Source organism: Pteronotus mesoamericanus, unplaced genomic scaffold, assembly GCF_021234165.1.
Source record: "Pteronotus mesoamericanus isolate MK-2021 breed Mesoamerican mustached bat unplaced genomic scaffold, CSHL_Meso_final scaffold_174, whole genome shotgun sequence".
Taxonomy (NCBI): domain Eukaryota; kingdom Metazoa; phylum Chordata; class Mammalia; order Chiroptera; family Mormoopidae; genus Pteronotus; species Pteronotus mesoamericanus.
The window spans coordinates 16,462,828-16,490,308 of record NW_026555309.1 but is presented as its reverse complement, the minus strand read 5'-3'; the positions used below and the strand labels follow the sequence as shown (position 1 = coordinate 16,490,308).

Sequence of the window (27,481 nt, the reverse complement as noted above, 5' to 3'; positions counted from 1 at the left end):
TTAACCTCCCCAGCTCGCCGTGAGAATGTGATTGACAGACTCACCTGTAAATCCAACTACAAGTCAGTTTACTTCAAAGGACCAAGAAAATTGTGGGGGGGGAATATCATAGCTGAGACACCTTTCCCCTAATCTCTATTTCATAGATTTCAGTGGGCATCAAAGCACTTTATTACTACTACTACTACTACTACTACTACTATTACTACAACTGTATAATTGAAGAATAGCCCAAAAGGAAAGTACAGGTTTTGGAGCCAAAGGGATCTTACCAATCGGTGCTCTGAGCGAGATACTTATCTATTTTGAGCTTCTCTTTTCTCCTCGGTAAGACAGGGGTATTAATGTCAGCCATGCATGCATGAGACTTACACAGGTTCAAAATGAAGCACCGCCGAGTGCCTGGCAGAGCAGACACCCACTGTCAGCCACGGCTGTCACCCTCACCATAACTGTCACAACCATTTTCAGTAGAAGCTGTGAAGTCACCCTGTACCTTCCCCTTCCTTAGAGTAAGGACCCCCAGCAGACTATTCTCCCTGGGAGTTTTAAGTAATGTTTGGCATTCTTACTTTTGCCTTTAGTATGTCCTTTATAAAAGTTAAAGATAAAATCTGGAAACAGCACTCAGAGAAGGGCCTGACCAATCTCAACTGTGGTAGAAGGATTATTTCTCAGACTTTTTATCAAGTCCCTTTCATTGTTTCTTGTTCGTTAAACAAGGGCCTGTCTTTGACCTAAATGCCTGCTCTCCTTCTCTGAGCATGACTGGCTTTTTTTTCAATCTGTAACAAATGTTAGGCATTTAAAAAGGGGGAGGTGGGCGAGAGCAACTGCATTATTACAGTGTAAAACAGTCCTTTATAGTCAAAGTACAAAGTAGTTTTAGCCAAGAATAAAATTATTTTTTGTGATTTAATAAAAATAATGAATGCAATGGCCTGAATCATTACAACTGGCCCTTCATGGCGAGTGGGTGGGAAGGATCGTGTGTCGGGGCTGGACTGGGAAACAGAGGAGCTGAGGGTGACAGAGCAGCCGCAGCTGCCATCACTGAGGACCTGGTGTGTGCACTGTGCTGGGCCTCATGGATAATGTCACTTCGTTTAGTTCGCAACCAACTCCCCAGATAAACGGAGCAGGCTACCCACATCCTACAGCCAACAAGTGACAGAGGCAGAATTCACACCCAGGCCTGTCTCATGGTAACGTTCACATGCTCCCGGCCTTACCCCTGTGCTCCAAGAGCGGATTTCATCGCCCTGTTTCCCTCAGGAAACCCACGCACCTCACCAGCCTCCCCGGAGACCTGGTTTTTAGATCTCTACACAGGAAATACACAGCAGGAACAATTTAGAATGTGCATCTGGCACCAGAAGCCCACCAGTTTCTGAGACCACTGATGAGAACATACCATGATGTCCGCTTCCCTTGTGGCGTATCGAAGATTTGGATCTAGCCAGTACATTAGGGATTTCACCTGCTCGAAGTTCAGGAAGAGAAGGAAGACCAGGAACAGGAAGTAGAGCACACTGAGTCCTGAGGGAAACAAAAACAATCTTACCCTGCAGACAGATCCAGGTGTCAGATGCAAAGCACACATTATACGCGAGTCACTAGGCCAAAGCAGACACTGATATTGTCACACAGCGTGTTGAGATCCCACACAATCTGGTATGTCCTTTGATGAGAGTCCTAATCCAGAGTAAGAGGGTCGGTAATACTTGCTGGGAAAATTACGCTAAAACAGACACTCGAAGGACTGGCAGACAGAGGGGGTTGGGTGCGGGAATGCAGGGGTGGAAGCAGCTTTCGGGCAGAGAAAGGTGGGCTGGTAGGTCCCTGGAAAAAGAAATGTCTGGACGTTGGCAGGTGGCTGGGGTGCCAGGAGAAAGGGGAAGGGAGTTAGGTGGCACTGAAGTGACAGTCACGGCTGGGGGCTGTGGCAAAGATTTCAGATTCCTTCTTAAGTGAAACAAGGAACACGTGACAGGATTTAAATGGGGAACTGAGATGATCTAAGGAACATTTTACAAAGCTGACTCTGGCCACTGTGTGGAGAGTGGATGGAGGTGGGCGAGGCCGAGTGTTCAGTCTGGTCGGGGGGTCACTCCAGCAGCGACAGGTATAAAGGGCGAGAGGTGGCCCAGGGCCACTCACCCATGCCTTACGCCTCATGTTAGCCCTGCAGGCGTCATGTTAGTGTCACAGCACATCGTGACTGGTATCCTAATAATCATCCCACACCATTCAAAAATAAAGTTAATCCACTTTAAGGAGGCAAAACCCAGTGAATACATTTTAGAAGGATTTTGAAACCAACCACAAGTGGCTTTGTCACTTTGCTTTCTGGGAACCTGCTAGAATTAAAACGTTAACGTAGGGCATCTAGACACTGTGATACAAACGACCTTGGATCACGGCACCCCATCTGAACTTGGCTTGGCACTCATCGGCAACGTGCCACTCCAGAGGAGAGCGCATCTGTGGCTGGAATGAAATGGAACGGCTGCAGCGCCGGGCCTTCCAACAGGGAGCCGAGGCCGGGGAGGGGCTCGAGAGGAGCATATCCACCAGGTGGCGCATCCCAGGGCCCAGTGAGCACACGCTGCAGGCACACAGGGATGAGGACCTTCTCAGGTTTGTACTTAGGCATCAGCTACTTTTACAAATTTTCAACTCAAATGCCTGCCACTGTACCTTTTAATTATAATCCTTTCAGAATAAGTACCTTACAATAGGCAAAAGGCACCTCTGGGGCAGGGGCTCTTAAGCTGGGGTTCAGGGCTGGGCTTCGAGCTCCATGAAGAACCTGCAGGACTGTGTGTGAGTGAGCAAGCATGCCTGAGTGCACGTGTGTTTGTGCGCCTGTTAGGAAAGGCAAGGGTCTATAGTTCTCATCCGATGATCAAAGGGCTCCATGATTCCCAAAAGCATCTCAGGTAAGAAGCAAATCTGCTCATTACCTATAATGGACCGTTTGAAATAGGAAAAACAGATGTAGCCAACCAGTTGAAAACAACCTTCAACTTCAAGCAGCAATATTAAGTCCACGAGATGTAAGTATGATGCAACCAGGACTATCTTTTTAAAAATGTAAACGAACCATCTCACGTCTCTGCAAAAAATCCCCCTGTGACTTCCCACTGCCCCCGCGTGCACAGTCCTCGCTGGCCCCGTGCCCTGCGGGGGCCATCTACGCCCAACTCCCGCCGCTCTCTCCCTATTCCCAGGCCTGCTATGCTCTGGCCATGCTGGCCTGCAACACACCAAACTTTTCCCAGCTGGGGACCATTTTAGTAGCGATTCCTTTGCCTGCCCCCCCGCCCCCCGCCCACCTTTGCGTGCCTCCATCCTTCTTCTCATGCAGGTTTCGGATTAAGCATCCTGCACTGCAGCCTCCCCTCATGCACAGGCAGAAGCAGCCATCCAGTCACTATCGCCTCATACGGTTTTAATGAATGCCCAGCACTGAATCAGCATCTGATTTTTTTTTTTTGGATTATGGGTTTGTTTAACAATAGGTTTGTTGTAGCTCTCCCTCTAAAAGCTCCCCCAGACTGGAAGGGCTGCTGCTCCTGGGCTGTGGGCCCCCCTCCCCAGCCTCAGGGCCAGCGCAGCGCCTGCACACACGCAGAGGTAATCAGTGAACCCCTGCTGGACGCATGAGGAAGACTGACCACTAAATTCAAAGGGATTCACCTATGATCCCTGAACACTAAAGCAAAAACAGGCAACCTCGAGCAAAAGGCCCATCTTCAGGGTCCTTTTCCATAAGATTACATTTTCAGATGTTACAATTATTTGATGTCTTATTTAGGCAAGACAAAGCCAATATCTGTAGTTTTGAAGGCCTGTTTTAAATCCATTCAGGTGATTTCACTATTTGGACTGGAAATCAAATAAAAATATGACATCCAATATTTACATGAAATGCTTATCACTAAACCATAGTTCCAATCAGGACTCTGTCTAAAGATGTCTCCCTTTCCCAAGTTCTTCCCCACTCCTAACATTGACATCGCTGGATTTTCAGTCCTCCTGGATGCCAACGAGACCAACATGCTCACAGGGTGCACTGGAGCCTGCACCAGCAAAGGGAAACATGAAGGTGCATAAAGAAAAACAAGCCACATTCCATTATGTCAGATCCTGTTAAGGGACATTAAGGGACAATGGCATAAGAAGGGGACAAGTGGAGTTCAAACAGTTCACATGTACGAGAATGTTGATTATCACCAGTACTCCATTTTGTGGCAAAGATTTTTAATAAAAAAATTATATTAGGAACACCAAGAAGTAAAAAACTATAAAGTTTTTCTGTAAAGTGGTAAGTAAAAGTGCTATGCTGGTATATGGAAAAAAAATTGTAAGCAGAATATATTTTTAAAGCTAATGGGTAACTCACCAAAAACCATTCGCCACAAGGCTGGATGAGGTCGAGTAAAGGGACCTGCAAAAGTAACATTATAAGGTTAGAATGAACTGATTTTACACAGAGAGGAAGACTGAAGACAATGTTGCTGATCTCCACAAAGATAAATATTGATAATAGCAAAAACTGTCTACTTAAAAAAAAAATCCCTCCCACCCCCCTGACCCAGCCACAGACACTTTGAGGTCAAAGTCTGGCTGAAATGTTTTACCCATATTGTAACATCCATAACCATAGGTGCTAACAGACACCAAATTTCTACAACAGTTTTTTTTTTTTAATTTTTTTTAATTTATTTTTTCAAATACATTTGTCTCTGCCCACCCCCCCACCACTTTCCCTTGCCCCCTCCCTCCTTCCCTCCCTCAGCTCTTCCCCTTTGGTTTTGTCCATGAGTCCTTGCTATATGTTCCTTGACTTTCTTCTCCCCTTCCTTTTCCCTGACCCCCCTCCCTCCTTCCCTCTTGTCTCTGTTGATTTCTTTTCCTTTCAGTGTTGCTGGTCCTATTTTCCTTGCATCTTTGTATTGTTGGTTAGGTTCCACTTATAGGTGAGATCATATGGCATTTGTCTTTCGCTCCCTGGCTTATTTCACTTAGCATAATGCTCTCCAGTTCCATCCATGCTGTCGTGAAGTTTAGCAGTTCTTTTTTTCTTTCTGCTGTGTAGTATTCCATTGTGTATATGTACCATAACTTTTTGATCCAATCATCTACTGATGGGCATTTAGGTTGCTGCCAACACTTGGCTATTGTAAATTGTGCTGCTATGAACATAGGGGTGCATAGGGTTTTTTGTATTGGCGTTTTGGTGTTCTTAGGGTCTAGTCCCAGCAGGGGAATCCCTGGATCAAAAGGCAGTTCCATTTTCAGCTTTTTGAGGAAATTCCACACTGCTTTCCACAGTGGCTGCACCAGTCTGCATTCCCACCAACAGTGTACTAGGGTTCCCTTTTCTCCACAGCCTCGCCAGCACCTGTATAACAGTTTTTGTTTTTGTTTTTCTTTAGAACTCAGACCATCATTTCCCAGGGAAACAATGTTGTAACAGTAAGTAGGTTACCAGACTAGCCTTTAAGTGTATGTAATACACATTGTACCTTAACAAGTGAAATCTCCCTGCATCCCAGGAGCTCCAGGGGAAAGAGGCACTGGACATTGTATTGTGTGTGCATGTGTGTATGTGGCAGCCGAAAGCAGAGGAACTAACTTACTCTGAAAATAAAAGAGAAATACTGTGCTTTGAAAGTAAGTGAAGTAGGGAATGAGACAAAAAAACGAACCCTTTGAGCATTTGAACATGCAGGATGTTAGGGTCATGAACTGTGGTAACGAAATAGCTTTTATATGGCGACTCAGTTTCCATACACAGATGCAGATTCCATACAATGCAAATAAAAGTTTCACAAGATGAAACTTAGTATAAGTAACATACCAACACTTTCTCTTCTATTTTATTTCATTTTTTAAAAAAAAGTAGAAACAAGCAAGCAAGCTGGACCTTGACCCACTAAAGTGATTACAAGCAAATGGTCACAGGAGTGGAACACTGTTCTAATGCGACCTCTCTGGGGCTGCCCGCACCTTTGGGACAGCCTCCCTGCACTTGGAGGGTTTCCAGCACCATGAATCCCGTGTCTCCCAGGGAGACGCCAGAACCTGCTTTATAATAGTTCTTCAGTTGCACCCGTGCCAGACTTGACCTCAGGAACTAGCGATACTAGAGATAAAATATGCACAGCCCTCCTCTTCTCTCTCTGGTGCTGGCCAGCAGAGACAGTGTGGAGGTGGCACTTCTCACAGTGGTTGAGTGTGGCAGTGGAGAGTCCATAAGAGTTCACTGAAGAAGTGACAGAGGGACAGACTATAGTCTATGCTCACTGGGGTGTCCTCATTGGACCAATTCTTAGTGACATGCCAGTTTCTGGAAGTTTTCATGGAAACTTGTCTCCTAGCCTTCTATGATTCCTCCTAGAGCCCGCCAATATCCTCTTAACAGGCTTTTTAAAAAATCAACAGAGTCAGCTTCTGTTGCTTACAACCAGGCATCCTGTCTGAAGCAAATATTACATTATAATTTTCAGTCTGGAACTCATTCTAAAACCCATCTCTTCTTACACAGACTACATTAAAACATATCTGAACTGCTTTCTTTTGATGCATCTGTTACTGGACAGGGGCCTGGCCCTGAGTGGGGCTGCTCAGGGCCGGCTGTGATGTGCGAGTTCTTGGCTCCGTGTAGGAGAGACTTCACAACATGAGTCCAGGGGCTATGAGGATCTGTTTATTAAAGCTGGGGACAGTGAATCAAGGAAGGGCTTAGCACAGAAGAAGCAACAGGAGAGCCTAAGCTGGGCTGCCTGGGCTCACTGGGAAGCCAGAGAAGACGGAGCTTTGGGGACAGGTTCAGGGGATTAGCCTGGGACAAGCTGCCAGCTGCCCATTGCCTTAGAGTTTAGGAGACGCGTGCCTGTGGGGAAAGAAATGAGGGAGAATAAAAAGGAATGGAGTGGGCTGCTCCCCAGAGGGAGAACACTGCTGAGTCCTTTGTCTTGAGGTTCATTCATTCTCTCTCTCTCTCTCTCTCTCTCTCTCTCTCTTCCCCTCTCTCTCTCGCAGGTGGGAATCTCAGGGGAGGGTTCAGCAGAATATCCACCAGTTCTCCAAGTGTACCCTTTCAGGGTCATGGTCTCCACGGACTGGTCAGTGACAGGCAGAGGGTCTTTAGTCATTGAAGTTGGTTCTGGCTACCACCCACCTGGTTTTGCTGCTTTTCAGAGCCTGCGGCTAAAACACAACTGAGGCCCAGATGTTTTCTCCAGGGAGGAAAGGCCAAGGGAGGAGGGGTTACCCTGGGGTACAGACCTTGATCCCCCGGGGCGCTCCCCCTGCCAGGTACTGGGGCCTTCCACCCTGGCGGCCCCTTGCCACGGGGTTGTAAATGGCTCGGCCACTGTGCTCAGCTACCTTGTCTCAGGTGTCCCGTTCCACTTGCCAAGGAAATTTTGCAACTTCTCACTATTTTGTCTTAAATCGGGTCCACATTAGGAGACCGGTTACAAGTACCCCCCACCATCCAATTCTATTCAGTCCCTGAGTATAGATGGTGAGAATTCAGGAAGTAAGTTAGGTTTGCAAGAGGCTCTGCTTTAGCCAAAGTAATGTGGTGTCTGAATTTTGGATGGCAAGTAGTAAGAGCTTGTAACAGGTGTGAAAGGGCGTTCAGAACAGGGTACAGGCTAAGAAGCCCCCGGGAATATAGGAAACCCACCCAACCCCAGTGGGGGATGGGAAAGCTTACTTCCGGTAGGAGAAGCAGAAAGGTCCACCGGAAATGGGAGTTTGGGGTGAATATTTAAACTAAGCATGGTTGGCCACTCACGCTCTCTGGACCACATGTTTTGGAAGGGAGTAGGAGAGCCATGAGAGGCGCTTCTCTCTCGCTGGCACACGGTTTAGGAAGCAGAAGGAGAGTTTCTGCCATGCAGCCTGCAGTAAGGGATTAGGCCAGGCGCTGCTGCTGGGATGGTGCCTGCCCCAGCTCCACGAGGTGACTCTGGAGCCGTGAAGGACTTCCTTGCAAGATCCTGTCCTGCTGCACCTGGGTTTTACCTGGGCTATTAAGACCTGTACCCTTTCCCAGGTTTCACCATAATTGAGAGTAACACGGCACATGTTCTCCTAGACTATTACATGGAGGCTGATGACAACGTATTCCAGATCCTGTGCAGATAAGGACACGGGAAACTTTTGGGGGTTCTGACTCATAGCCTGGAGGGGAGGATGGGAAGTGCTGGGTCTCGTGGGAAAGCTGGATTCAGAGCATGAGTGCCCCAGGCTCCCCCAAGGTTGCAATGTTCTTAGCAAAGATCTGCTCCTTCCAGCATTAATTGCCGGGCCTTACACCAAGGCGCCACGTGCACGGGCCTGGTCTGCTCGTTCACCGTTTTGGCGAGCTCTGTAACAAGCTCAGAGAGGGAGAGATTTATTTAAAAGTTTATCCCAATCTGTTCAATGTCTGGGTTCTGACAGTGAGGGCTCAGACAGTGAGGAACACCTATATTGTTTTTAATCGTCTGCTCTTTTCACAGAGAAGCACAGTGAAGCAGAGAAACCAGAATCCCCTTTTAGGGAACGTAACATGGTTAACTTTCTTCAAAAAACATTGGAAAATGATGGCTAACGTTGACATCTTTTAAGGAATTTTCTCTTCCAAATGCTCTTCTTCACCGATTTTTGGTTGATGCTCTTGACTTGTCACCATGAATGCTGATGGCTGCCCAGCCTGCAAATGCTACTTCATCCCCATCACTGAGTTAGCCTTTCAGACTTAAGAGGGGGGCCCAGCTTTCTTGGTGGTCTCCTCTTACAAGGTCCTACTCTAAACTTCATTGGGCTATTACATACCCAATCAACACTTAAATTATATGGTGTCATTCTCAAGAGTGACCGTAACATTAATGTGTAATAGTTAGCAGTGCTTTCCTGAGCACTCACTGTGTACCGGGCTGGGTGGGGGCTGATACACCCCCACGTTATCTCTCAGGTCTCCTGACAGCTGGGTGACGAGGGTGGTACCATCATCCCCATTTTACGCATAAGGACACTGAGCCCCACGAAACCAGCCCAGGGTCACCCAGCTCACAGGACTTCCCTTTGGCCAGAGAGCCTATATGTCGGGCTCTCCATCAACTCTGTCGGGCCTGGGCCAGCTCAAGAGGAGCAACTGCGGGGAGCTGAGGGTCGGAGCCAGGGCTGTCTCAGGGAGACGCAAGCTGGAGGGTGGTGCTGAGCTCCCGCGGTGTGGAACTGGTAAGCAGGTGGGGGGTGGGGGGTGGAGGGTGGCTGGAAAGGCCAGGATGCTGATGGGACTTCCCTCACATCAACCGGCAGAAAGGCCGCCAAAGTCCTCCTCCACCTGCGATTCTTCTAAGAGAAGCCGTCCGAAAACAGACTCAGCCCCTGATTATGTGGCCCTAAGCAGTGTGTTCCAGAGCAAACAAGAGGACAGACAGGGTGCTCGAAGGACTTGGAGCTGAGAGGCCTGACAGCTCTCCTCAACCCGACGAACAACAGCTTCAGCCCAAGGGCACTCCCCTGCCACTGTGCGCTTCCCCGTGGCAGGCACCCCTGTCCCAGGACCTGGAAAGCACATTTTCATTTTATTGCAGTGCTGTTTCATTTTCTTTAAGCCTTGCCTTACCCCTAATTGAATTCTTTCCTCTTTTTTCTAGATTTCCCACTTATGTATCATAATATCACATCACAATGTTTCTCGAAAAAGACAAGTTTTAAAAACGACCTTTCAGCTTTGCAAACAAATGCACTGGATCTGAACAAACGCTTAGGAAATCCCATATGGTGGGTTTCAGGAGAGACAGAGTAGTGCCAAGGTGCACTGCCCTGAACCGGGCTGGTGGGAGCCATCTCTGTCTTTTACCTACAAAAGGTGAGAGAAAGCCCTGGAGAATGTAAGGTGACCCGTTCAGTAGTGAATTTCCAATCTGCCCACTTCTTACAAGTGCTCCATCTCAGGGTGTGCTTCTTACCCACTTTATTTCCAACCTGCTAAAAACTGCCTGGAAAAGTCTGGACCTCCATCCAGCTCAGGTATTCTTCTTCCTCCCTGATGGCGCGGGAGAAGGAGGGAAGGCTCCTTAGAGTGTGGTGAAGAAAGGAGGCACCGTTTTGTTTTGGATCCTGGTTCTCTTACCAGGCATATTTAAAAACGTTTTATCTTCTTTATCAGTCCCTACAGCTAGAGTTCCTACTTCTAATTAGATAGTAAGAGCAAGTTTAATTTCAAAAGAAATAGAAACCAAATGTCTTCATCATGAGAGGAGGAGCATTAAAAAAATATCTCAGAGACTAAAAATAAGGTCATTGCTTGACTTGCCCTCAACAGTTATATCTGTAACTAAGTTTAAGGGACTAAACCTCAGGGAAGTATAATTCTGTTTAAAAAAACTACACGTTTACATTTTTGTTCTCAGGCCATCTTGGTCTCCTTCTTCCTTGATTACTTTTTTCAGCTTTATTGAGGTATAATTGACAAAACTGTAAGATTTTTTTTATTAAAGTTTAAATGTCTCTTTAAAAACTAGAAAAGTGAGTAAAATTATTTCTATACAAATTTTAAACCAGAGAAAAAAAATTTTAACAAGAAAAAGTAATGGGGCAGGAGACAGAGAAGGAGGGGAGACAAGAATTTTTTTAATTTAGAAGACAGTGAACCTTCTGGATTACCTTCTAATATCAGAGATGTAATTAGCACCATGCTGAGCTCAGGAGTTAAATGAGCCTGAAGGACAAACAGTAAGATAAAATCAGGAAAATCAAGAAATGCTACTATTTCATTCTCCTTAAAACACCCGAAAGAAGTGCTGAATGGTGTTTCTCTTGCAGATAAGTCAAGGAAAAGAGAGGCTAACACCACGATTTTTTTTGCTGACAGATTCGTCACTGAACCCAACATACATTGACTGAGAGGGCGCTGTGGGCCAGGCATTGGGGTGCAGGGCTCCGGAGGTGCAGAAGGGGGAGGAAGGGTCAGGGAAGCCTGCAGAAGCCAGAAAAGTGCACCAGAAGGTCACCTGCTGAAAGAAATCTCAAAGCCAACTGGAGACTGAAATAGGTTTCTAATTTCACTCCAGTGACATAGATATAATTACACTCCAGTGATAGAGTGGTATTGTTAAAACTACCCTTACGTTTGAGTGTCAGTTGCAGTTACGGGTTGGAGGTGGTATTTAAAACAAACAAACAAACAAACAAACAAACAAACATTTAAGGGAACCAAAAGAGAACGGGAAAGAAGTGTGACATGGGTAGCAGACGCCTTCCTTCCCCGGCCTTCCCACAGGGCTTCCCTCCACACCAGCTTACAGGGCTGAACGAAGGGGCCCTCCAGCCTAAGGGGCCTTCCTGCTGTTGACTGTTGAGCGCCCACTTCTCCCCCATGCACCGTAAATCGGTAAATTCTAAGCTGATGGATGCAGTCCTATTCTTTTATTCTTTCAGCGAGTAAGATCTATTGAAGTTCTCTGACGTGCTCCTCTAGGCACTGTACCTTCCTGTCCTCAGGTCTGGTGGCGCCACGTCACCCAATCCTAGACAAAGGGAACTGAGGGCTAGTGTGCTACATCAGGTTTCTTCCCTCGTGAAAACACACACAGGAAGAAATGGCTTTCTTCTGTTGGACACTGTCCATGACCACATGTCTGGCACGGTAGCAGCTGCCTCGAGATCACGAGGGCAGCGAAGCACAGGTCAGGACCAATGTGCCAAGGTGGTGCAACAGAGAGAGGTAAAGGACCTGGATCTTCTTCATGTGTCACCAAGCTTCTGAATTAGCCAACCTGGAACCATTTTACCTGGGAACTTCTGGTGATGTACAAAGGTAAACGTTTTCCTTTTGAAACGGGCTTACTATGAGCTGTGGCCAAAGCATCCTGTCATAAAACCCTATGGGGAAAGTCAAGGGCTTTCTTTGTTATTTAGACCCTGTACCCCCCCCCCAAAAAAATCACAGGGCCCCCTTCCTGTAGGAATTGACGAATCCCACCACGCAGATAACATACATAAACTCACACACACAAGACCTATGGACACAGCCATACTTAGGCCTAAACTCAAACACGTAGGGCAGCTTTACTAGGTCAAGGATAAATGCATTTGAAGTTGCCAAAATAGAACCATTCTGGGAATGCCATCCACTGCAGGCACTTCTCCAAAAGTGCCTTTCAAGGAGAAGACAAATGTTGGTGACAAGACTGGAGCAAGAAGGGGCATAAATATTCCACTCAGAGAAGCAGCCTGGACAGGCGTGAAGTCTGAATGCTGGCTCTGGGAGGGGACACAGCTGAGGAGCACCCTTTCCCAGTGGTCCAGCAAACTCCTCCGTCATCTCTACGGCACTTCCCAAAGCCACTCCTCACCTAAAATATTCAATAACATTTTTTACTGTGGAAAACTTAACAGTTTTACTGTGTAAATAAATGGACCTTTAGAAAACAAGGAAGACACTGTGTTTGCTATGTACACGTGGCTTCGGGGGAACCCCTGGCAACGCCCCCTCCCCTAACACCCTGATCCTTATGAAGAACACTGAACTGCCATTGTCCCTTTCCAGGTCTATCTGAAACCTTGTCTGGGGCCTGTCCTGCCTACAGAGGAATGTGCGCGTGAGCATGTGCCAGAGGTGGCGGGGGAAGGAGGAGGCGGGGGGGAGCAGGAGCAGGAGAAGGTAGGGGCGTTCGGGTCGTCTGCTGGCTCCCGCCGATCACGGACGACACTGGCAACACAGGCACATCCGCCACCTGCCTTCTGCAGGACCCAGAGCACACTGTACCGGTCGGCTAAGCCCAAGACCACAGTCCCAGGAAAAAGAAAGCCAGAGACTTATGGAGAGGAAGAGAAGCAGAGGGAGATAAAACACTTGAACCTAATACGAGAAATGACCAGCGCAGTCCTGAGGAAAGGAAAATGTGTGAGCTGGGGCACCGGCCGATGTCAAGCGGGTGAGTGATAACCATGGGGTCAGCCTCCTCCGCTGTCTCCTGCGCAGGCTCAGTGGGGTGAGCCCTATGGGGCCTCCCCTCTTTGTATGTATCACACAGTCCCCACAGCCGGGATAAGTAAAGCGTAAAACAAACTGAACTTTCACATTTTTAGAAGGAAACTAAAAGCATAGCTCCACATGAGAAAGTGGGCAGGTTAAGTGAACTTTGAAGATAAGAGGGCCTCGCTAGTGAATGCAGAAAACACCAGCAGAAATCACGCTAAACGTTACCTCCAATAGATTTTTAGCTCCCAACCTTCAGGGCCTTTGGTATGTTAAGAAAAACATCTGCTGATGAAGCCCCAAAACCTAGCTCCTGCTAAAGCTTCGTGGACAGAATGGCTGTAACGTCATGGTTATTGAGACTAATCTTTTAGGATCCTGAGTTCCAAAATGGCTCTGGACTCAGAAATAGCCACTTGGGGGTGGGGAGGGGGAGGAGCAAAATGCAAAACAGACCTTCAAAATGTGAAGGAGTAACCCTTAAGAATTAAGCAACGAATTAACACACAGCCAAAGAAAACCGAAGTCTCAAAGAACAGACCTAATGCTTTTGGACTGATCAATTTGCTGAGCATGTACTCTGCTCTGATTAAAAAAAAAAAAAAAATAGTAGGCCTGGAGACAGACGAGACAAGAAATAGAGGGTGCAGGCCAATAATGGTCCTGTCATCGACTGATGACAACGAAGCATGCGGCACATCTTCACAGAGTACTGAAGGTGGAAGGGCTGGGGAGGGGAGTGGCAGTCACCGCCACCTGAAATGTCACCCACTCACCCCTTCCCTTGGGGCTTTGCTGACGGTTTTGTGTCGGTATCCCACCCGAGATGGGTCTTACAATGGTCGTGCATTGGGCTGTATTCTTTTGCATTGGGCTATGTTCTTAAGCTACACTTTTGTATGAAAACGCCAGGTTCCAGGGCTCAGGCGGCCACCCACAGCCTCTGGTGGTTTCCGTGTGCATGCAATGATTTATGGTGCTGGTGGCCACTTAGCTGGTACAACATGGCGCCGCCAAACTAGAGGATAGGCTACACAATGTCCAAGCTCCCTAATTCTAAAATTCTGAGATTTTGTGTTTCGGAGGTGGGAGGGAAAAGAAAGTTGGCAAATAGCCAAAAAGCTGTCTGACATCAAGGACTTTTCCTAGAAAGTGAACTCTATAGCAAGGGCAATTCATTCCATAACTTACCCATATCATGGACCTCTTGTCTTGACACCCCAATAATTATACATTAGAAGAACCCTCAGTTGTCATGGGAAGGCCAAACTATGTGTGCCATATCTACACAAGAGATGCAGGTGTTAATGCTTGTACCCCTCCCCGCAATTCCTATGTTGAGATCCTACTTCCCAGTATGAAGACGGTTGAACTTCTTAGATCCCACAGAACTGAACCACAGGGTTACTTGATTGGGAACGTTGGCTATTCTTTAAAACAAGGACCCCAAAGGTGATGCAGAGACCACCCAGGCCGGCTGTCGCTTCCATCATAGGCTTAGAGTGCAAAGGTCATGGAGGGGAGGGGAGGGGAGGTGGGCAGCTTCCACCTTGGTTTCAAAGGGCAGGCACCGGGCCAGGTGTCTTAAACCGTAAGACCTCCTGATCTTGATTTAGGATCTCACAGAATCTGCCTTCCTAGGGTTTGGACTTGCTTTGGACTCATCACCCCTCCCTTCTTTTCCATTTCTCCCTCTAGGAACAGAAATGTCTATCTTGTGTCCGTCCCACTACTGCCCTTTGGAGGAATAACTCCTCTGGTTTCAGGTTCACAGATGGAGAGAAATTTTGCTTCAGGACGAGTCTTCTGTTAAGTCACCCAGTCTATGGTATTCTGTTAGAGAAGCCTGCACTGACTAGGACAGCAGGTTTTCACTGGGAAAAAAATTTTTTTTTAATCTGAAAGCTTGTGTGGTTGAACAGCTACACTCAGCTGTCCAGTAACGTGGGTATCTACAGCAATTCAATCCCCTAAGGATTCAGTCATGGGTTTACTGGTTGGATTATGCTACCAGCAAAAAAATCCACAGAGTGCTACGTAAGATAAGCAAAAATACCAAACAAAATCCCAGTTCTACCATCTTGAAGAGCCTGAAGGCTTTGCTATGCGTGATATTGTGGTTTATAAGAAATACATACTATTTGGAACAAGATCTTTGTCCTTGTTTATGACGCAGAGCTCCTAAAACCCTTGGAACTTCCTAAGTGATGAGAGCTATAAAGTGTGTTGTTATGCTTATAAGGTGTCTATTGGAAAGCACCTCAGAGAAAGGGCTGATTGCCAGTGGAGCCAACCATGTGATCAGAGGGTTGGAACTTTTAGTTCCACTCCCAGACTTAGTCCAGGCTACAGAGAGCTAGAGAGTGACTTCCATCACCAACAGCCAAAGATTAAATCAACCAATCATGCCTGTGACAGAGCCTCCATAAAACTGCAAAATGATGGGGTTTGGAGAGCTTCTGGGTTGGTGAACGAGCGTACATGCCAGGAAAGTGGTGCTCCCAGAAGAGGCATGAAAGCTCCCCCATGAGTTTCCCATGAGTATCCTCTCCCATGAGTTTCGTGTGTGTACATCTCTGTGCTGGTGAACAGCCTGTGTGATAAACTGACAGGTTCATTTAGTGAGTAAATTGGTTTCCTGAGTATTGTGAGCCTGTCTGGCAAATTAATGGGAACCTCTGATTTACAGATACTCAGTCAGGAGTACAGGTAACAACCTAGACTTGCAATTGGCCTCTGACGTGGGGTCTGAGCGCTTAACCTGTGGGATCTGGCCCTTCTCTGAGAGGGCAGTGTCAAACTTGTGTTGAATTGTGGAGCACCCCACCGGCGCTGGAGGATTCTTTGCTCATGGAAGACAATGCCACCCAATACATACACACTGGAATTGGTACTGGAATCCTATTATCATGGTACATTTCCAGGTAGAAATCAGTTAACATTCATAATGAGCTTCTTACATTACACAGTACATTCTACTGAATAAATAGGATAGAGAAGAAACACACTTTGGATATTTAAAATCTGGATGGGGCCTATGGAGCATAACTCATGAAAAAGACAAACAATTTCAAAATATCATAACTGTAGAAGAATAGATACAGAAGTGAGCACTAAGAAATGGTTACATAGAATAATAATATTCTAGGAAGAAGGTATGGAGTGGATTAGAAAAATTAAAGCGATTTGTAAGGGACAATTCAGAGGAAAGGATGAATCGTTAAGTATAGCAGAATACCAAACTAGATTTCTAAACAAAGTTTCTGCCTCACTCTGTAATCATGATAGGGGTAAAATTCACAATAATATTGTCTTTTTTTTTACCTGCTGATGAAAAGTCATAGGCCAAATATATAATCAGCAAAGTTTACTGCGATAAAAGATCACTTAGCACAACAGACTCCTAAGTAATACTCATCAGAGCACTGACCCTGCCCTTAGCAAAAAGCAGGAACTGAATTAATTGCACATTTACAACTCAGCTGGTAACAAAAATAGCAACAAGAACAGCAGCTGACATTCACTGAGAGCTTGCACTGTCTCAGCAGTCACTACTCACAGCATTTAACATGTATTAATTGAGCTAACCCTTACAATAGTACTTACCTGTTATCTGCATTTCATAGAGTAACTGAAGCACACTTAACGTGGCCACAGAGCCAGCAAGCGTCAGAACAGGCAGTCTGCCTCCAGAGCCTGGGCGCCAGCCACCACACAAAACTCTGATTATTTTTTTATTCCACCTTTTACTTTGGTCTTCTAGGTGGCAGGCATCTCAAAAATACCAAAAGGGCACAATGCACAGGAGAAATGTGATAAAGCAGTACATCACTTACCATTGGGGAAAGCTAATACACTGATGATGAGGAAGAAGAAAATAACAGAGAGGATACCCCTCCAGATGTTGTCCTCTGGGACAGAGTCATCCCTGAAAAGAGAAAAAGAACACTGAGTATTCATTTTCAGATCTAAAACTAGAATAAGTCAGAGTTCCATGTTATAAAAACCGGGGGGTGGGAGCGGGGGCAGAGGATTGCTAACTATTTTACTGAGGAAAGTCATTGCATACATTACTTACTGATCATTATCATTTCCTAAAATAATACAATCTCATAATAAAGTCGAGTTCTTACAAGAAAGGCAACTGGCAACTTTACAGACCAACACACATTCTGCTCAAACAACTGAGAATCACTGTGTTTAAAAAAAAAAATACCCAGGATGTCAAATGGTAAGGTTTGTTTTGAAGAAAAGCCTTTTAGTTTCAGGAATAACTACAGATAACCTCATGGTATGGTCTGTGGCAAAGCAATTTTTCAGGAATCAGAAAGAAAAACAAGATTATAAGGAGGAAGTGCATAACGCAATGAAATTATGTAATCAATCCTCAAAAGTGGGCAATTGGCTATCTGAGGGACTAGTGAAAAGGGGAGTAATGAGGAGTAAAAAGAAGGCATCAGTAAAAACATGTTAAAAGAAAAATCAAGAGAAAACAAGACAGAAGATTTAAAATCAGACCAGAAGATGAAGAATTACAAAGAAAAGAGATGAGCTTCCTCCCTGTAATGCCTGGTCATTTCTAATTTATTACAATATTCATCTCCTCTGTAGCTCCAATAACTGAAATGATTCTGTTTGTTGGTTTATATGCTGTCTGTCTTCTCTGCAGAAAGTAAACTCCTAAAGGCAGGGTATCAATCACTGGTACCCTCGAAGCCTGGCACATGGTAGGCCCTCAAACAGATATCAGTGGACTAATTATTGATAAGAAAGAAAAATGTATTGTATAAAACCAAGTAAAAACTCCCAAATGAAAATTTTCTTAACATTGATGATGGAGAAGAAAAATTAGGTTTTGATAGTTTACATTTTTTAAAAAGGGTCTAGTTACATATTTGGGGCTCAAGAGAAGCAAACAAAAGAGTGAAAAGAAAAACAGAAGACAGTAGGATTTTCTGAATTATTGACAATTACTAAGAAGTTTGGGAAAGGGAAGTGTTTCACTTTAAAAATATGAGAATGAGTAGACAGGAAAGAGGTGGAAATGAGTGAAAGAAGATATTTTAGAGATAATGAGATGTAGCAAATTTTAAAATAATTACAAAAAGCTGAGTTTATATGGGAAAAGTCTACAGTGAAAATACTTTCAAAAGACAATTAACAATATTAAATTAAAATTAAACATCACTAAAGGAAAAAAGGTCCAAAACATGTTAGAAGAAAACCAAGTTAGTGTAAAAAAAATTTAGGACATCACAATATGTAAAGAGGTATGGAACAAAACAATAGTAAGTTACATACTTAAAGACTAGATTCTGTGATGTTGTTTTAAAAACAGACATTAATTAGATATCAATGTCTGTTTAGACTGTTTCTGCACTCTATTAAAAAGTTTCCAGACTTATGACAGAATTGAACATAAGGTACTAAAATAACAGGTCATACAGATCATATACATTTCCTAGATCTTCATATGGCCAAACAGCACCAACACCGATGCTGGACAAGCGATGCTTGACTGTTAACTTCATGTAGATCTGGTTGCAGAACCAAACTACAGAATCAGACACACTTCCTCCTGCGACGAAATGCAATCCTGTATTAATGGACACTCTAATGATTTCACATCTGCCCAGATGTTATACACAGCCCTAAGAACGCCAGCCTGATAAGAATGCCAGCCAGATAATTACCAGGGTCCTTGTGAGACCTTCTGGCTTAAGCAGGGAAGCCACATCCAGTTTCCAGGAACACTAGCTTTTACTGGAGAACGGCTACACACAGGGAGTGGGGAGACACAATGTCCTCATTCAGACCAGTATCCCACTACTGATACTGGTCATGGTGAAGACAGTAATAATAGTTCTTCTTCATCAAGTATCTACTGTGTGCCAGGCACTGAACAGCAGTCTATCTCTAATTGTCACAACCCATTTGTAGAATGAGGTATTAATAGAAATTTCCCATAGTTAATCATGAAAAGCAACTCGGCTGCAAAGGCAACAAAACCATATGAGTAAGTCTAGAAAACCCAATCAATTTACAAATGTGGCAGCAAAGGCTCAGAAAGGTTATGTAACTTGCCCAAGGTTGTGTAGGTAAGAAAGTGAAGAGTCAGCATTCAAAACCAGGTCTGCTAGACTCTGATGATGGTGATCTTCATGACAAGCTGCCTCCTGAAAAAATTTTCTCATCCTAAACCAGTATGACTCATGGTAGATGCACTGGCATAGTATCGGAGAGTTGGATGTGGCATGCAATTCATCGGTCACAAAATAAAGGCAAGGCTGAAATGAATACTGTTGCCTGGGAAAGGACAGTTGACTCCATAACTCATACTTTATTCTAAAATATAGTCTAGATCATTCAAAGACTAAAAGTAAAAAACCAAAACGAATTCTAGAAGAAATGATGGTAAAAATTTTAAAAACCAAATACAACACTCTCAGAGTAGGGAAGACCCTTCTAAAGTATGACATAGCCATGGCTGGTGTGGCTCAGTGGATTGAGTGTTGTTTCACAAACCAAGACGTCACCAGTTCAGTTCCTGGTCAGGGCACAGGCCTGGGTTGCGGGCCAGGTTCCCAGCTGGTGGTGCGCAAGACCTGTCAATGTTTCTCTCCCTCTCTTTTCCCTCCCTTCTCCTCTGTCTAAAAATAAATAAAATCTTTTAAAAAATATAAAATATGGCATAAAACTCAGAAGTCATAAAGAAAAAAACAGATAAATTTGCACGACAAAGAAATCAGTAAAGAAAAAGTGGTAAACTAGGAAAAAAACATTTGCAACTCCGATCAAGGCAAATTGTTAATCTTCCTAATATACAGACCCCTCCTCCCCCGAATCAATTAACACAGAAAGAACAGCTGGATAAAGAAAAACAAACAGAAAAATGGGCAAAGGACATGAAGAGACAGCGGGCATGGGAAATCTAATGGCTCTCAGGCAAGTGAAAAGATGCTAAACCTCACTCGTGGTAAGAGATGGGCAAATGAACACTGAGAGAACATTTCCTATCCACCTTATAGAAAAAGGTAAGAATTTGGCGACTTAGCTAGTAAGGACATGAAGAAACATAAACAGGCGCTCTCACACATCGCTGGTGTTGGTATAAACTAAAACTTCCTCCAGGAGGGCAATTCGGCAACATAGTAAATTCACATACGCATATACCCTGTGACTCAACAATTCCATGTATGAGAATTTACCCCACAGATATACCATCATTTGGGCAAAAATGACATATTTACAAGATGGATCACTGGGGCATTATGTGTATTAGCACAAGATTAGAAACAGCTAAATGTCCACCAAAAGGGGGCTGATTAAATAAATTAGGGTCTCACCTCATAAGCAGCCATAAGAAGAATGAAGCAGCTCTTATGAATTAACTGATACAAAATAATTTAAGAGATAATCATGAAGTAAATAAAGCAAATATAGAACAGTGGGGATAGTAAGCACTATTTGTATAAAAAAGGGGGTAGGTGTGTATGTATATAACTTGTAACTTGCGCTTATAGCTGCAAAGAATGTCTCTGGAAATCTCCCCAAGAAACAGGAACAATGGTTTTCTCAAAAGCGGGAGGAAAGAGGAGCAGGGACGGGGCTTTCACCGCATTCCCTCTGGCATATCTTGGGTGCCAAGCAATGTGGACATGTTATTCTTTTTAAAAAGTTGATTCGTTAAAATTTTAATTAAATAAAAGGCTTCAGTAAGTCAGCTAATCGGTCTCTACTTAAAATTACTTGCTAGTCAAAATACCTGAAAACATATATTGACATTAAATTAATGAGAACTTCACATCAGTAATAAATACAGATATACAATGAATGAAATGGTAACTTTGTAAATTTTGAGTAATTTTATTAGAAAGAGACGATCAAATAGGTGGCCTAATTTCAGGGGGGGAAAGAAAGGCAATTAAACAACCTGAATAAAATTGCAGTGGTTCTGAAAAGTTGGCAGTTTTATATTTTTTATAGTCAGGAAAAAACATGTACCAGGGATGGACAGCAAGGTCACTAGATTAACTGAAAGCACACAGACCAGGGAGAACAAACTTCTGATCAAAGATTGGTGGGCGGTAGGTGAGGTTAACAAGAAATCTGAGTCCTATCAAGCGTGGCCCAGCTTCACACCCTGAGTTTCCTGAGTGGAGGGAGTATGCCCCCAGCCCCTTACAAGACGTGGGTGCCCAGAGAGAAATGAATGTGCTGCTCATGAGGTTGCCCAGTCCTCCCCACCCCCAACCTCCCAACAACCTGACCTCACAAGAGCTATTCTCTATGGCTTGGTGTGAGTTCATCCTCTCTAAACTCTCAATAAGCTAGAGACATAACCATACACTGAGAAATCCTCCATAGTTAATCATGAAAACCAACTGGGCTACAAAGGCCACAAGACCACATTGGTGATTCCAGAAAACCCAATTAGGGGATAAGAGCTGGTTAGCTCTGAACATCCACCATATCTGTGCCTCACGCAGAATGCCAGCTGCTTTGCATGTTAGCTCTCTGCATCTTCCTATCATCCTAAAAGGGGGAAATAAACACAGTCTGCATTTTACTGATGGGCTCTGGCTCCAAAGTTCAAGTTTTTTCCCCTTGAGGAGGCTTGGGGCCAGAATGCCTGGGCAGGAATTCTAGCTTCACCTCTTACTGGCCTGTGTGACCTTGGGCAGATTACCCAGCCTCTCTGTGCCCTGGCTTACCCCGCCCCTCTCCCTCTAGTACATCAAGGACAGTAACAGTTCCACCTCACAGGGTTGTTGTGAGGATAAAATAACTTAGCACATGTGCAGTACTTACATCAGAGCCTGGCACAGAGGAAGTGCCAGTTATTAGTTCGCAGTGTCTGAATGTTCTTCATTTATGTCCCCTCATTCCCCCACGAGGCTAATACCCATCACCGGGGTAGGTGTTATTCTAGGGTTGGGGGGTGGGGGGAGCTAAGAAGACAAAAATGAACAGACAGGACCCTTGTTCTTGAAAGAATCACAATAGAAGGGGACAATGAGACATAGAAGTAAACCAGCTTGCTTTATTTAGCCAGAGAGAAAAGTTTTGCTGTGGTTTTTTTATTTGCTGGAACTGTCTCTAGTGAACCTGATATGCACCACCCTCCCCACCCCCCCCACCAAAAGACTACAAGGCTGTTCACATGACTGGTCCTGTCTGTGGGACTGTCACTGCTCTTAAAGGCTTTTTGAGGGGACGTTCAGGTTCCTGCTTCCCAGGGAAGATCAGAACTTTCGATCAGGACTGCCTGATCCCCACCTCAGCTTCTCCTGACCTCAGGAGTCTAGCTCCACTAAGTCATTTTGCTTTATAGCAAAACAAAACAAAACAAAACAAAAAACACAACAGAAACCAAACAAACAAAAAAACCAAAATAAAACCCCGGAGGGACTCAGGCTTTCCGTTGTGATGCTGTGACTACTCCCTGACTTCTCAATTCCTAGGTTTCCTGCAGCTCTTAAGAATAACTGTTTCAATCTCTGTCAGTCTCTGGTACTCTGAACATTCCAGAGAACTTTCCCAACTGGCATTTTACTTAACAGTTTACGGGCGGGAGTGGGGATTATCTTTACTTGAAGAATGAAGAAAAGAAAGCTCTTGCTTTATCTTGCCCGCAGTTGCACACAGAGCCAGAGTGGAAGCAGTGGCCAGGGCTTCTGGAATGCTGGCTCTAGGTCCCGACTGCTACATTTACCAATATGATAGGGACAGACATGTTTAGGAAAGCAACTTCCTTTTTTTCGCTCTGCTAAATTTAGAAGGCACTCTAGAGGCATGCTGGATAGCCCTGACTATGTACAGTGAAAATACAAATGGACAGATGACAATAAATTTGTAATTTGAGTTCTAGAGGGCACAGGTCCTATCTTACACCTGCAAGGTACCTCTGGTGTCCAGCACAATGCTTGACACACAGCAGACATTCTCAATATAGTGGTGCCAGAAAGAGCAAGGAGTTTTGGCTGAGTGGGCCTAGTAACTCAGGTAACACGAGGATGAGTCACAGCCTGAGCCCTCAGGGTCCAGGGATAGTGACTTTCCTGTCCCAGTGTTTGGTGACCAAGCAAATATTTAAACACACCAACTCCTGTCCAATTCCTGTTTCAACAAGCACAGGGAACTGCCCAGGGAAGACAGGTTGTCCTAAAAGCAGAAAATGTGTAAGGAAAATTAAAAAAAAAAAAAAAGTTTGCACTCAGAAAAAGTTTTGGACTCAGGTTCTGTGTCAGTTTAATTTCTGGCTACAGGCAGTGGGTGAGGAGACTTCAGGAAATCACAGCAAACTACTCACTTACAGCCTTGAGACTAAGCTGCATCCCGGGATTGGGCAGACAAGACAGCCCAGCCTCTATCCTGGCTCCTGAGGCTGCTTGGCTGACTGTCCCCTCCATCTTCTCCTTCCTTTCCCTTTAATAGGAGTCCCTGAAACTGAGACGCACAGGTAGGGTCCTGCTATGAGGCTGGCCACTGTTTAAGGACCCTGTCTCCCAGTGGAAAACTCAGTCCCAGGTTACAACATAGACAGATGTTAACTAGCTTTGGTTTTATCTTTGAATGACATTCGCGCTTTTTTTATACAATGTTATGATCCTTACCAAGAATTATAGCTAACATACAATTCAAGGAGAAGAAGAGTAATATTTTTTAAGTTCTTCCTGGATGTGTATCTTGGATTTGATTCATTGGGTGTGTATCCTAGGAATACTGAGATATTTGGTCTGTAGAAACTGATACAGAAACAAATGCTACAATATGGGAGATACAATAATAGAAGGTGTTTGGAAGTATATAAATATCTCTTCCTCTGTGCTTCCTGGAACAATCAGAACAGGTGTCTGGGAGGGGGGACCATCCAGGTGGGCTATGACGGACGCCATGGGCTCACGGGCAGGCAGCTGGGAGATGCTCTCTAGTTGGGCAGACCAGCCAGCCTGGCGCTGGGTGTGGGGCGGGCGAACTGTCAGGACATGCCCTGGGTGCTGTGCACAGGCGGGGCCGGGCTACGGCTGGGAGCAGACCTACTTTATAATGAAAGACCTTAGGGTCCAGCCAGCACTTCCTAGTGACAGAGATCCAGCGAAAGGCTGTAAGCAGAGGACAGAAAGGATCACAATTTTGTCTTTAAAAGTCACGAGGACAGCCCTGTGGAGAACGGACTGGAGGGAGATGGAGTGCAGGCCTGGGAGTGTGTTATCCCAAAGGGCTGGGGGTTTGCTGAGCGAAGGCCTGGGTGGGGGTAGAGGAGAACTCTGAAAGCTACAAAGGCCAGTCAGACCTGGCGAAGACACACTAGGTGAATTCTGGGACGGCCGTGACCCCGGCTGAACGGAGCACGGACTGCTGAGTTGTTGAAATGAATTTAACCAGGGGCGCAGGAAGCAGTCCCGGCCAACTGGACGCGCCCTGGCTTCTGGATTCCCTGAGACTGAAGAACTGCTCATTTCCCTACAGAAACCTGGGGCTACAGGACTATGTCACATGATAAAGTGTATTCTACTTGGCAACAGAATTATACCAAAAATGCTAAACACCAGGCAGCACTTTCTAGGCATGTAATCTTTCTCGGGTAAGACATCATCTAAGCCAAATAAATATTTGAAGCCACCCAGGCACCGATCACTACGGAAGACCCCAAGAAATATGTGAAATGTTTTCACCTTCAGTAAGTGTATAATATTAGGGACATAAAATACCAGAAGTAAGTCTATGAAAGGACATAAAGTATGCTTATGTAAATTCGATTAAAAAATATAATTCAAATAGGAAGTGGGGAAGAGAAATGTTAAGGTCACTGTTGGAAGAGAAATGTTAAGGTTAACAAGAGCACTCTGTTCACCTCCAGGGTTGGTTTAACACCAGTACACAGCCCCTGTGGACCATCACTTAATAGAGCTGGTGTCGGGGAACAAGGACACGAAGTCCTTCTGTTACTGGGAGAGAAAGAACATGAGGTACATAAAGAAACACGACCAAGACAACTGAATCAGCAGTATCAGGAGACGTTCTCTAATGGGATCTATATAGTCTAAAAGGAGAAGAGAAGAAAAGGCTGGCAGGCATCCACAAGGGAAGTGACCCAGGGGGTAGAACTGTATCTTAATGATAGGGTAGAGGGGTGGAGCTGCAAAGCCACTAAGGGAAATGAAGTAAAAGCCATTATTAACAAGCAAACAGAAATAAACCGATCAAAGATCTGTCCATTTCCCTGCCTTTGTGCATCGCTTTAATCCCACATCAAGGAGAAACCTAGCATGGGAGAGTTGAAATCACGGAGGTGCAGCAAGCTGCGGGAAGGCAATCTCTTCTGGGTAAGTGACAGTGTTCGTTGGACAAGTGCTACTGGAGAGACTGATTCCACTGTTTTATTGCCAGGTGTCCCTTAAAGAGAGACAGGCTGCTGTGAATGTGATTTAGGAGATTTTGGTGTCTTCAAATCTAAGGCTTGACTTTTTGCAACTAAGGCCATTCAGCATTTACAAGTTTACCAACCCCTGTAAGCAGAGGAAATATGAGGCACCTATGTAATTACTATACTCTGAGCTTAAGACAAAGGTTCTCCTTGCCCCATTCTGGCTGAACAAACTTATAAAACACATGCCACAGCATTTCATTTATAGAAATATTTATTCTAAAAGGTAGCAAAAATGAGCCATTTCAAATCTTGGGGAGAATGATTCGATAGCATCTGGCTTTATATTTAATGACAGTGATAGGGACAGAACATTTAGATGCTATGGTTTAACAGTGAGTTGGCCTACTTGCTCTTTAACAATAGAACTGCTTGACAAATCCAAGCTTGTCTCAGACTTCTGTGCGAGGTGCCTAATCTGTCACAATCTTAAATTATTGCTGTGCCTCTGGAGCATGTGACAGGGCCCAGGTACTATTGCTCACACACTGGTAACAGGACACCCCGCAAGTGTTCTATCTCCTATTCTCTTAGACTACTACTGTTTGAAAAACAAACTTTAAGACATATTTTTTACGTTTTACTGAAAGGATTGCAGTGAACAGTCATCCAACTAAAATCCTATTACAAAATAAGTATCAAGTACTAGAGAGAATCATTACAAAAGAGTACAGAACAAGTAATTTTCATTTAGGAAATCATTACTTTGAATCTTTTTTCTTTTTATGGCCAATACAAATACTTATCTAACGAAAGCGCAATGTGAAATGTGCACAACTCAATTTATACTCGTCCCAACGCTTCTAACATGATGATACTATTTTCTCCTATTACCAACATTCCAATATTGTTCTGTTCCCTACTAGTTGCCATCTCTACACATTCATCTGTCACGAGATCCATAAAGGGATCAAATCTCCACAATATTCCTTGGACACATCTGCCACCAACTAATTTATTGTCTATACATTTTTTTTTTTTAACTTGGGAGGGTGAGCTTTGTTCATGGTGTCTACTCAGCAAGCTCAAAGATTCAAAGATACCTCCTAACAAGTGCTTTCAACTTTTAAGGAGGAAGAAGGAGCTATCACTGTAATATCCCACTTTAAAGGGTTACAAATCATTAAAAAACATGAGTAAGATATAGTGGGTACTAATTGTATTAATGGTGCTCATGATTTTACATAAGGTGAAGTTTATTATTAATTAGCTCTTCAGTATGTGATTTCTGTCTCTTTATGAGATTAGTGGAAGAAATAATATAATTTTTTAAAAAGGCCATAGTTTGAAATTCAGACATCTTTTCCATTACTTTTGACAAGCTGTTAAATTCATATTTATTTCTTATATTTTCCCCTGCTATTTATCAAATGCTTTGACAGAATATGACTTCCTATATTAGAAAAGAGAGAGATCTATTCTGAAGGGGTCTAAAATAATATTAAAGAAAAAAGCCTGAAATAAACTGCTCATTCTTGTTTCTCATTATTTAAAATAAAATATAATTACTTATCTAATTTCCAAAGAAACTCTTGCACTAATTCCATCTTGCCAACCCACAAATGAGAAGTTATACTGAAGTTAACATGAACCAGGCATGTATTTTCTCAATTATAGGGCACACTACATCTTCAATCAATGACAAATACAATTTATAAGGTATTAATATACAATAAAATGATGTTCTCATAACAGCTAATGTTTATTGAGCACTTACAATTTGCACTGAGCTAAATGCAAATTACCAATAAACAAATAAAGTGAACCTCATGACAGACAATCCTGTGCGGTAATACCAGGTATTTTCATTTTACATACAGATAAGGAAACTGAAGCTTAGCCAAATTGATGGCCACAAAGCTTAATTAAGTTGTAAAAGCAGAGGATAAGATGAAGTATTTAAGGGAAACCATAATTAGGGACAAGACTGATTTCTCTCCAAAGCTGGAAATGTGTTCTTGGTTGGATACTGTGGAATGGCCTGGCCTCACCCTACAGCACAGCATTAGCAGAAGACTCAGCAACAGCAGCTATATCCTCAATCATTAAGAGTA

General features: G+C 44.2%; 1 protein-coding gene and 1 pseudogene across 2 annotated transcripts in view; both read right to left on the bottom strand.

The window, feature by feature from the left end:
• PTDSS1 (phosphatidylserine synthase 1) overlaps nucleotides 1-27,481 on the bottom strand; it is a 63,847-nt gene that overhangs the window by 34,045 nt on the left and 2,321 nt on the right. For both annotated transcript variants that reach the window (XM_054590294.1, XM_054590295.1), the window contains exons 2-4: nucleotides 16,834-16,925; nucleotides 4,409-4,453; nucleotides 1,415-1,539 (exon numbers count right to left, since the gene is read on the bottom strand). In XM_054590294.1, the coding sequence (XP_054446269.1) occupies nucleotides 1,415-1,539; nucleotides 4,409-4,453; nucleotides 16,834-16,925 (262 nt within the window). The remainder of the gene's footprint in view (nucleotides 1-1,414; nucleotides 1,540-4,408; nucleotides 4,454-16,833; nucleotides 16,926-27,481) is intronic.
• On the bottom strand, nucleotides 26,211-26,437 carry LOC129084225 (small nuclear ribonucleoprotein G-like; annotated as a pseudogene).